Source organism: Diplotaxodon limnothrissa, linkage group LG10 (assembly GCF_057381915.1).
Source record: "Diplotaxodon limnothrissa isolate DT_005_m linkage group LG10, D_limnothrissa_male_GT1.1, whole genome shotgun sequence".
Taxonomy (NCBI): Eukaryota; Metazoa; Chordata; class Actinopteri; order Cichliformes; family Cichlidae; genus Diplotaxodon; species Diplotaxodon limnothrissa.
Window position 1 is genome coordinate 3083494 of NC_140605.1, and position 12468 is coordinate 3095961.

Here is a 12468-nt window from a genome sequence, read left to right on the forward strand (position 1 = left end):
ATCACTTATGGTGGTATTAATACTTGTCTTACAGATTTTAGTTAAGCGTCAAAAGCTGTAATTCATTTTGCACAATCCAATTACTAAAATCTGTTAAACAGGTTTTGTTTTAATCAATTTTTTTAATCAGCTTTAAAGTTTAATTATCAGATATTTTATTGCTGTTATAGATTGAATTGAATGTTAGTTCTTGTTTTTTTCTGCATTATTACACTCTTAGAATAAAACAGTGTAACAACTACCAACTGAGTTTTATTGGTTTGTTGATAACAATCATACACAGTTACATCTATAAACAAATCATGAGAAACCGCACACTTGTACTTGACACAAATACCTAAAACCCACATGAATATTGCTACTGCTGGTATGAATTTGACATTTCAAATAAATGTACAGTTTGTTGGCCTTTAAGCCAATCTATTTTTTTAACGGTTACATACCACATTAATGTGGCCCAAAAAGAAAAGAAAAAAAAAAGAGGAACAAATTCCATTTTTACCATCCTTACAAAGTACCATTACACACTGCATACAGAAAGATTGAAATCCTTTTTCACAGCAACTATACAAATTCATTGCAATGCTATCACAGAACAGACACAACCAACACGCGCAATGCACAGTTCTGAAAGAGAGAGCCGCAGTACTAGGGGTTTTAGGTTTATTGGTCAGATTTGTTAAGAAAACTGCATCAGTACAAGAGTTAACAAATAGGAACAAAGCTTTTACACACACCCTAAAACACTGTTCTTCAATAAAAACAATAAGAGAATGAGGTGCCCTGTGACTTTGTCAAGCCCCACCCCGGCACAGATTACACACACTGTCCCTTATAAAGCATATGGAATGTAATCCACGCAGGCAAGCTCTTCCAGTTGTTTCCCCAGCTCCTGTGAACGTCATGCTTGTGTGCCGACACGGTAACCTGTCCCGCACCCTCCACTCCTTCACATTTACACAAACTGAAAAAAAAAAAAAAAAAATCCACTGACAGTAACAACAATGACCGCAATTTTCATGGCGATGCACAATTGTGAGATGTGATGAAATTCCCCGTCTCCAATTGACTTGTTTTTTTCCCCTCTTTCATTTAAAAAAGTGTTCTCTACAATCAAACTACTAAAAAAACCTGTATTTAGAAAATAGTTGATAAAAATATTCCCCTGAATTGTACAAGAAAAGAGGTACAGGGAGCACTGGTAAAAGACGTGGCTTGAGAGATGTTATTCTGCTGCCTTATCTTTTTGTTCAGCTCCATCTGTAGTGGGTGCCTGTAAGATGACATTCAGAGTTTAACAGCACCGCCAAGAAGACTATTATCTTTCGATGTGTTTAAACGTGTCGCAGCACTTACCTCTTCCTCAGCTTTGGCTTCGCCATTCTCAGCAGGAGCCTCCGGCGCCTTCTCTTCTGGCTTGGCCTTTTCCACCTCCTTAGCTTTCTTAGGCTTAGCAGGTCCCTTCTGCAAAAACAAATATTAACCACATATTAGCCACCATATGCTAACAGTTCAGGTCTTATGAGAAGTAATTAAAATGAGACCCTACCTTTGGCTTAGGTTTGGGCTCTGGCTTTGCATTTTCAGGTCTCTGTGAGTAAAGAAGATCATTTTCTTTTAAACCAAAAAAAAAATAACACAGTAAAAAGACAGCATTTTATCTATGCTTCTCCATACTTACATCTTTCAACCTGAGAGATCTCCTCTTGGGCTGCAGAGAATAAACAAACATAGTGATTACTTTTAACAGTCAGTCTCAGGCAATGGCTTTGAAAGATGAGATATTACTGACCCCTGGTGAGTGTGGAGGCTAACTGTTAAAATATCTAAAACCAAAAAACAAGAAATTCAGAAATGACTGCTTACCTCTGAGTCACCTGCACCTGCCTGTAAGGAGAACAAGAGAAAAAGTAAATAAATCAGATTATGATAACTGTCTGCATTCTGCTGTGCCTCTGATTGATTTATCTGGTACTGGGTGAGGACAGTTTTTTTTAATAAGTTATTATCCTATTTGAGTTGAGTAAGGTAATACATGCAAGGCCATTTAAAAACTAAAAGCAGTTTAATCAGCATGTTAACACTAAATGCTACTCCTTCAGGAACTACATTTTCCAGCGCAACGATAACTGAGCAGGAATAAAGTGCCCTGTAACATGCTGGCCTACAAAAGTCAGGGCAATATAATAGCATAATGTAGTTTAAACTGAGTCACGTGGTGCTGCTCTCCCAGCTCCTGCTAGTGATTTGCCTACAGTAATACTTCAGTGGAGGAGGGGGCCGACTCCGCCTCCTCACGACACATTCATTCATTGGTAATAAATGGGATTGCCAGTGGCCGGAGAAACCCGAGCAGCGTAGCCAGTGTTCCCGCCACGAATTTGAAAAAGAATATCTCCGAGATGCTCTGCGACTCTGTCGGTCTGCATGCAGAATCTACTAGAACCCCCAGCAACAGGAGCAGCGCTGTGCTGACGGAGGCTCGCCATTGCATAACCTACAACTGGCCTGAGCCGACAATACACAGAAAGCCTCTCGGCTAACGAGCCGTACGCCTTCCAAGAACTGCGTTTTCGCTTGCCGTGCATTAATAAACAACGCCTGCACACTAACTTTATAAAACAATATCGCTAATCAAAGCGTATTATGTGTTTGTTTGTTTTGTCCAACAAAAGAACTACAGAGGCCACTTTGTGCCCGCATTAAAATTAACGTTACAGCCAACCGCCACAGAATAATAAACCAATTAGGAATTTTGTACGTTTTTTTTTCGCTACTGGGTCTTCTTTCAGGAAAACTTTCGCATCCAGGGTGACGACCCCAACAGAAAACAATCGATATGCCGCCAACTTTCTGCGCAGAAAAGCCATCTATCGGCACGGTAAATGAATTCGATGCAGCTGCACAAACTGTTTTTCTGCTATAAAACGGGCAACCACTTGCCGCCGACAGTCACTGCACGAAAGAGAAGCTTCAATAATTAGCCGCTTGACAAAATCAAAACAGACACTACATGCTAACTAAACTCCGCGATACACAACACTGCTGTTGACGTTCACTTGGTACATAAAACGGACATATTGCAGCAACGTTTGAACAACTCTCGCCACAAGCCCCTTAACAAATTTTAGCTGTGGGTTATAAATACTGTGTTATTAAAGGCATGAAAGATAATGGTCTACTCACTTTGCTCCTTTTAGGCATGGTTGGTTTGTGGGTTTAAAAATAGCTAAATGTAACTGAATACAGGAGAAAGTACAGTGGTATATTCTGGATAAAGCTTTGCCAGTACAGTCTAATACAGCGCAGGGAGACGTTAATGTTCCATTGGAAGAAAAACTAGCTCAAACCGGATTGGATTCTCCCCCTACCTCCCTATTCAAACAGTTATAGTTCCTGCATGATTGACGGCGCTTCTGCCCGCCCACGCTGCACGCTGATTGGAGAACACAGCAGTCGGCAACACCATTTCAAATCTGTGCCCTTATCCGTGTGGATACGTGACACGTCAGTCAACAATTATGGTGAGGTATTTGTCTTTCTGTGCAGCCGTCTGCTAAACAAGGCAAAATTGTCATTAAAGCCGTCTTTCAGCTGGCCAGAAACGTCTTAATTTTCTCTCTAAACGTTCCACGGCTTTGAATTATGTCTATGTGCGCGAAAACAAAACACATTTTGCGTTTACAGTGCTAGTGTGGAAAGACTATCCATTGGCATATGACTGTGAGAGGGGTGTGTACTCCTCGAGCCAAGTCTTTGTAGTTTAGCTTGGGAAAATGGCGACAGGATACGTGTGGGTACAGCTTCTTGCCTCTGTGTGTGCTCTTGTGCAGCCCTTCTCATGCAGTCATCGTCCACTTGCTCAATGGTGTGCATACAGTCCAAACATGACTTCACTGGAAACAAGTGCGTTGGCTTTGTGCTGAAGTCATTTCTCACGGTTCGGCAGGGGACATTTATTCATTTCCCCTGAGTGAATGACACTACCCTGACACGGTTACATCTTCTTTACCGCCCTGAGAAAAATACAGCTGCAAAAATACAACTGCTCATGATCAACTACATACATGGGAAATGTTTAAATATTTTCTGGAACAGATGAATACTATGATAAACTAAACTGTTTCTGTGTGTAAGTGACAAATGATTTATTTATTTACTTTTTTTTTTTTTTTTTTTTAGCTCATAACCGTTTCTGTAATTTCTTAAATTAATAATTGTTAATTTATCCCATTTCTAGACTCTCTTCCTATTAGAATTTTCTTCAATTTTGCAAAGAATAATGTCTCTAGACAGGCTACTGTAATAGAGAATTGAAATAAATTTAGCATACAAACACTGCATTTGGGTGTATTACCGGGATAATTACAATAATTCCCTAGATACAGTGATCAGGAAGCATAACCATAATATGGTATATATTATATTGCACAATATTGTGTAGGTGCACCCTGTGCTGCCAAAATAGACGTGTCAGGCCATGGACACGGGACTGTTGGCACCAGTGTTGGTAAAGTTACTTTGAAAAAAGTAATCAGTAACTAATTACTGATTACTTCCCCAAAAAAGTAATCCCGTTACTTTACTGATTACTTATTTTCAAAAGTAATTAATTACTTAGTTACTTTTTAAAAACACGATTTACAACCTGAAGAGGTGATAAAGCGATAGATCTTTCAGCCCAATTCTACTTTTTCTGCATAATCCATCATACAAAATGTAATCAAATGGAAAAGTCTCTTTTTTTTAACTTGTTTTATTAGTTTTAATCTTTTAACTTTATGCATCAAACAAAAATTTAATTATATGCAACATTCTCTGACTTGAATAAATTAGTTTAACATTTAAACCTATTTTCTGCACATTCCAGCACATAAAATAAAATATTTTTTGTGTTTACACTCAGTCTTTCAAATAGATGCAAGTAAAACACAGCAGAAAATAAATAAAGTCAAAGACTCAGCGGTCCTGTTGCTCTATTTTCACCTGTAAAGCAGGACTGCGGTAGGCGGAGGTTTACCCTGGTGCAGGTGTGCCGCGGTCAGTTGAAGAATCCGCGAGTTTCTCTGTGAGTTTCCCATTACGTCGTAGCTACTCGGTGCTTGTTTGGAAGTTTAGGGGTGCGATGGACGCTAATGTTTTTGTCACTTTTTATGGAATCAAACTCAAAGTAAGGTCAGTACTTCCACGCTTTAAACGCTGCACGCTCATACTCTCTCCCACAATCGATATGTGATCCATTGTTGATCTGCACACAGCTGTTGTCACTAAGGCTACGTTCACACTGCAGGTCTTAATGCTCAATTCCGATTTTTTGATCAAATCCGATTTTTTTGTCTGCTCGTTCACACTACAAATAAAATGCGACAGCAAACGCGCTCTAGTGTGAACGCTCAAAGCAGCCACATGCGCAAAAGAAGACGCCACACACAACGCACTCTGTTTAGACCCAGAACAAACTATATTGTTTGACTGATGGCCTTAATATAAAGACTTCGGACTTCATGTTTCCCGACTTTTGCTTTAAGTTATTTTGTTATTTACATAATAATGTAGATAACCTAATAATGATCCTTATTGCTGTTTTAGAGGAGCGGTGCTTCAAAGGATAGTTGCAGATTTCTGTCAGAACCTGCAGGTTATGCAGTACAAATAAAATGTTAACGTTTCTCCAACGTTGTCTTCCCAGCAGTTTCACTGGATGGCCAGGAAGCGTTCACGGTGTCTTCTCTGGCGCTGATAATTGGCCTCTGTCTTGTGTCAGTGACGTAAAAGACGGATTTAATGCAACTTGACCGTTCACACAGCAGTCGCTTTCTGAGACATCGGATTCAGTACCACATACGAAAGTGACCCAGATCGGATTTGAAAATATCGGATTTGTGCCGTTTACACTGTCAGACCAGGATCGGAAATGGGTCGCATAGGGTCAAAAAAATCGGATTTGATGCGCTTTCGCCTGCAGTGTGAACGTAGCCTAACTGCGCACTCGCTTACGTCACTGTCGTGAGACATTCTCGCAAAAATCACAGTTTTAGTAACGCAGAGGTACTACAGGAAAGTAACGGTAATCTAATTACCGTTTTTGCAATAGTAATCCCTTACTTTACTCGTTACTTGAAAAAAGTAATCAGATTACAGTAATGCGTTACCGCGCATCTCTGGTTGGCACTATGTACTATTTTGACTATGCCTGCCCCAAAGCCAAAAACACTTTGCTGTTAATCATGTTGTTCTGGGCACAAAGTTGTCCAGCAGGGTTACCATTCTCCTAGAATAGTTTCATATTTGTAATCTGCAGTAAATGCAAAAACACCACAATTTCTTCCAATTTTGCATCATTATTTGTAAAAGAAGCAACAACCAGTGTAATACCTCTGTGTGCTGCAATAATGTATTTTGCACTGTAGAGCACACTGTGTATGAAATTATACTGGAATAAGTATTTTGTTTTTTCCTTAAGTAAAAGCTAAAATATCAATATGTAAAAATACTCTGAACAACAAAAAACCTTGCATTTAAAATTCTAACTAAGCAAAACAGATCAAAAGTAAAAGTGCTCGGTTTGCAGCCATATGTATTGCTGTGCAGTCTTGTTGTTGGAAATTGAATTTCCTTTGGAGTATTTCATTACATTCTATTTATATCTATTATTCAGTGTAAACAGACATCTGTAAAATGTGTTTGTAAATTCAATTCAGTTTTCAGAATGTACAACGAAACCATTATTTCATTCAATTTCATTTCAAATTGTACATTAACAATGACAATAAAGGGCTAATCATAACATCAGTTGTGTCAAGGCACTTTATATTGTAAGATAAAGCAGCAGCGTAGGTCTATTATAGCATAACAAAGGATACAGGGTCCCCTGATCCAACCTTAACTAGATGCTTTGTCAGAAAGGAAGGCTTTATGCCTAAAGTAGAGAGGGTGTCTGTCTCCCAAATCCAAACTGGAAGCTGGTTCCACAGAAGAGGAGTCTGGAAGCTGAGGGCGCTGCCTCAAATTCTACTTTTAAATACCCGAGGAACCACAAGTAAACCAGCAGTCCACGTGTGTTTTCATTTGTAAACGCATCATTTTCTCTCCGTTTTGGCCTCCCGTCCACACTGAGACGGCGCTTTTGCTCATGGAAAACGCAGCGTTTTGGAAACGCTCTCGTAAACGCATACATTTGAAAACGGTGCTTTTGCGTCGCAGTGTGTACAGTGAAAACACAGACTTTCTAAAACGATGAGGCATGTTAGTCATGTGATGCAGTCATGTGACCAATTAAACTAAGATAACGGAGGGCATTACACAGCAGTTGTTTTGTTTGCTCTCAGTTTGACAGCCCTATTAAAGATTAAATTCAGTATGTACACGCTCCAGATAGCTTTACTTAAAATTCTTTAACTCTCACTCGCGTTTGCAACTTTGTGTTTTTGTGTTACCCGCAGCAACAGCACCTCATTGTTAGTCCATTTAAAAAACTCGGTGCTTTTCCTCGACATTTTGCCGCGACTTTTCAAAGAGCCGGAAGGAAAGTAAATAAGCAGCAGACAGAAATGAGGCAAGTTGAATCTTCTTGCGCTTCACGCATGTGCAGGACTGGAAGGTAAGCGTTTTTGACCGTTTCAATGTGGACGCACAACTGCAACGCTAGTGTGGGCACGGAGCGTTTTCAAACGAAAACGCCATTTTCAAATCTATCTGGGCGAGTGTGGACGTTGCCTGAGACTGAAGTGCTCTATTGGGGCGATTCGTTACTATGAGGTCTTTAAGATAAGATGGGGCCTGCAGACCTGCAGTCACCTTTCAGAAAGGTCCCAGGGGCCCGATACACAGCAGGTGCAGTACAGATTAAAAGGTTACAGGTTACTATTGTTTACATTCAGTGCCGCCATCTTTGATTGCTAACTTTTGCTGCTTCGATTTGCAGATTGGAAAGTCTGAGGTGAGTAAGTTTTCCACAAAAAAAATTCAGACTGGGAACTCGGAATTTCAGATTTTTTCTGTAACGCACCATTAGAACAACCTGATCATTACAATAGTTGATCCTAGAAGTTATAAATGCATGAACTAGTTTTTTAGCATCACTCTGAGACAAGATGTTTCTACTTTTAGAGATATTGTTTAAATTACATATTTGTTTAATGTGCACATTGACAGACATATCCTGGTCAAAACGATTCCTCACAGTGTTCCTGGAGGCCAAGGTCGTACCATCCAGGGTAAGAATATGGCTAGACACCATGTTTCTAACTAAAAATGTATGCTATGTTTTCGAATGATAAAAGGAAGCATGTATAGCATGTATATTGTAAATAGAATTGCTCAGAGCACTGCAAAAAAGTAAAAGAGCCCAGAGTAGCAGCCTGGACTCCAATTTATTAGATCCCAAACAGATCGAGATGTGCATGGTGGCTTAAAGCCCAAACCCTGCGGAACCCAAAGGATCCTCCGCCAACATCTCAGTCCCAGCAGAGACCACACACTCCCAACGCCTTGTAGCTGTTTGATTCAGGAGGAGGACCTGCACATGTCTATTTGTTTATTGGTGCTACTACCATTAAACAAACAGTCCTGATTCACAGTGAAGTGCTATTTCCTGGAGGTGTCCATTCAACAGCAGTTTGAGAACTCACCAACTCCTTTCTTTTTGTTTATGTAAAACCCACATCACACCTCAGCCCTAACAAAAGCTACCATATGTTAGATTTGAGCTTTTCCGTATAAGAGCCAAGTATTAGTGAGAAAGTGAAATCAGCTAATGAGTCAAAGAGGTGTTATTACCCGAGGTCTACTTTTCATTCCACGAGACATGCTTGAACAGCCAAACAGGCGGGAACTGATGTTTCTGTAGCTTGTGTGGCAACAGCAGGACAGAAGGGAATCAAAACGTCTGTTCTCTATGGATAAAAGAGAAGGTGATGTCAATAGACATTGATTCATTTATTTTATTTTTATACATATATATTTCTATTGTTTTTGTATGTATTCCTCTTCATTATATATATTTCTCCTGTTTGCTATTTATATTGTATTCTGGCACCCACTGCCCCACTCAGTGATGTGTAATCTGTTGCAATCTCCTTTTTTGCTTCCTAAACAACCATCTTAATCGAAGCATCAGGAGTTTGTGTTCTCTGTTAAAGGTATAAAACTGAATGACAGCAACCAGTTCCACAGGTTTTTAATCTTTCTATTTACTGCTTCACTTTGCAAACTATGTTCACTGTGAAGGACCTCTCAGAGCCGATTTAGGACGAAGAACCATTATATTGCACTTATAGCTCATTAATTAAAAACTGATGCAGAAATGGACAAAACCAAAAATCCAACATGGATCTGTGGACCCTCAAGTGACACTGCATTGAAGCCAGGAATGATTCCATCATGGAAATCATTGCATATGTGCACATGAGATCCCTGGAAATCTTTGCTGGACTCATTTAAAACAGACTGAGGCAAAATGGAAAAGAAGCTATAATGGTAGTAATTGTCAATGCTTAAAAAAATATAACAATATGCAACATTCTTTTATGATAGAAACTCTATATTCGTGTCCTCAGTGTGTATTTGTTGTTGTACACTCACTGGATGCTTTATTAGGTACACCTAGCTAGCTTCTTCTTGGATCACCTTTTGGTGAGTGCCTGAAACATTCCTCACAGATTGTAGCAGTTGCTACAAATGCATTAGCTGCATGTTGCAATATTTCATCTTAAGCTTAAAAAACAAATCTAGTCTATTTGTGTATTTTTTAGTTCCCAGCAAGATTCTACTCTGAAAAAAATGTAATGTGTGCATTAGTAAAAGAAATCTGGATCCCAACACAGCAGAATTGGAACTTGTTGAACAACATGATTAACTGTAAAGTCTATTTGGCTTCAAGAAAAATAAACCTCAAAGTGAAGGAGTGTGGAGCACAATCAAGTATTAAAGGCTTCCCTATTGCATGATTATGAACTGAAAAGCATGTTGCACAGCAGTAGTTGCAGCTCTGTCTTGTCTTGAACTTCTGGCTTTGCAGGACTTGATAATCTGGATGTCCTTAAGAACATTCTGCAGCTCTCTGCAAAAGTCTTTCTTTAAGGTAATATATGTACATAACAGAGGGAGGTGAAAAAATGAAGGAAGGGCACAGGGAGGGGTAAGGGCATTAGGTAAGTCTCAAATAACAATGGTGTTGTTGTGTTGAGTGTGGAGGAGCCCTTCCATCACAGCCGCTGCATGTTGCTGTCTTTCCCCTCCTTTTGGCCCACTCATTTTCCCTCCTGAGTTGTAAGAACAGTGGGAGGAGGGAGCAACACCTCAGACGACTGTGGAAAGGAGTCTTACTGCAAATGTATGAAAAATGACTGTTTTACCTCACAGAAGGCAGCGTTGCAAACTGACCCCTCTGATCTTTGTTTTTTAGGCACAAACAGTTAATATGTTGTATTTAAGGAAGTTCTCAGAGGTAACTGGACCACAAGTGCTGTCATAATCCTAGTTGAAGGGTGACAGGATGAGGGGAAAGGTGACCTCATCCAAAGCCTCTTTGACAGAGGGCAACTTGTTTATCTTCCTAACCGTCAGTCAGTCAGTAGCAGCTGGTTAAGTCTAGTAAACAGGATTGGAGCAGGTGAGACTCCACAGCTGCTTTTGTGCATACTTCTCTTTACTTCTGCTCAGCTGTAAAACTACCATGTGGTCCTTGATGCAGCCAGGCAGAGACGTGACAGACTGGTCAGCTGGACGTAAGGAAAAGCTGAGTCGCTCCCTCTCCCTCTCACTAAGTGGATTTAACCCATCAGCGAATGGTAGGCTTCCCATATGGAGCACCGGGTAAAGCCAGATTATTGCAGTTTGTGTGAGGGGGGCTCCAGCACGACCAGAGCTCACAGTGTGAACCCAAGAACGTGACATTATGGGGCACAATAACAGCATCTGCACAGGTCGTTTGTGTAGCCAGACAGTACGCTCTTTGCTGACAGGCTAATGTTCTAGGCTTTGTAACAAGCCAATTTTTTGTGGGACACTTAATATAAAGTTGGATATTTTTTGATGAAAAAAAATCTTTTTTAAAAAATCCTTTTGACTGATACATATTTGTTTGTATTTAATATACATGTCTATATTGATTCATTGATTCAAAACTATTCAGAAAGTAATAATAGTACAGTTGAGAATGGAAAAATATATTTTCTAAAAAAAGAACACTGAATTGTATTTGTCCAGGAAACTGTTGCAGTCTAAACAAGGGAGTGTCCATGTTTTGCCTTTAACAGTATTTTACAGGTGAAAGAGGGCGGCGGCATGTCCCAGTGACAACATAGCTTAATAAGCTCAGGAACAAAAAACCTTAGTCGGCTTTAACCATTGATTAGCTGACAGCTGACACAACAAAAACAAATCTTACAATGGTAATTAATGTTGCTCTGAATTTCTTTGTAAGGAATGTGTTCCATCATGGGGTCATATCATATTTTCTTCTCACAGATAAAGGAAGTGAGAAGTAGAAATAATCTGTGGTTGCAAACAATGTATGGAAACAAAAGGCTAGTTAAGTGAAGCAGCAGATGAGTGATACACTGTGACTGGTGATCCCTGACAGAGCAAACCTGGTGGCAGAGAAGGCCATCTGAATTACAGCAGAGTCGGTCATATGCAGGGATCAGTTGACCCTCCCCCCACCGATCTACTTCCTGTGTTTCATGGTTGTCTGCTCACTTATGCCTATACAATACCAACTGTGTCTGGAGATGTTCCAGCTCCTACTACACTGCTGCATTCAGAAATTGTGGCCCACATCAGCCTTTTATTTAAGCGGAAAGGCCGGTCATGTTGGCATCTTCAGCTGTCCATCAGTCAGGCGGCTGTTCCAACCAAAGGCCTCCTTTCAATCACATGTTCATCTTCAGAAAGATCGTTTTGGTATATTTTATCAGGTTCTGCATAAGAACAAATGTACTAGTATAGCTACAGTGTAATGTTTATTTTGCCATCACTACGTTTCAGTAGGAAATATTAGACATTTCACTCCATTACAATTTAAAGTTTACATTTTAAACGTATAGCAAACAACCTACAAATAATTCACTATAGTAACAGAAGCCAGGTTTAAATTTATGTATAATTTTGAGACCTGGGAGACATCTTTTTCTTTCTGTTCTTCCACTTTGAACACATTTGGATAAACGCCCTGTAATAAACTCTTTTTCTTTTTCTATTGTGGCAACAGGTAATTTGAGTAAATTACCTGTTGCCACCTCTTTGTTCAAATATTTAATTCATCTTCATGCATAGAAAACAAGTCCCAAATCCACAGAAACACAAAAACATATTTTACTTTTTACATAAATTTTTTTATTCATAATTGCAAAATTCACTTCCCTGCTTTAATGCATGAAAATTGAATTTTTCCAACATATGCAACTGTGGTTCACAAGTTAACAAGCAAGCAACAAGCAGTAAGTGCGTGTAAAATGCTGCCATATG

The 12468-nt window shown here is 39.6% G+C and overlaps 1 protein-coding gene across 1 annotated transcript; it reads right to left on the minus strand.

The window, feature by feature from the left end:
* Positions 1-284: 284 nt before the first annotated feature.
* Positions 285-3342, minus strand: hmgn1b (high mobility group nucleosome binding domain 1b). Its single transcript, XM_085363310.1, has 6 exons — positions 3187-3342; positions 1867-1887; positions 1682-1711; positions 1550-1591; positions 1357-1464; positions 285-1273 (listed from the first exon to the last, which is right to left on the minus strand). Exons 1-6 carry the CDS (start codon positions 3202-3204, stop codon positions 1226-1228), a joined length of 267 nt encoding a protein of 88 aa, XP_085219436.1. The 5' UTR covers positions 3205-3342; the 3' UTR covers positions 285-1225.
* Between the last annotated feature and the right edge of the window lie 9126 nt (positions 3343-12468).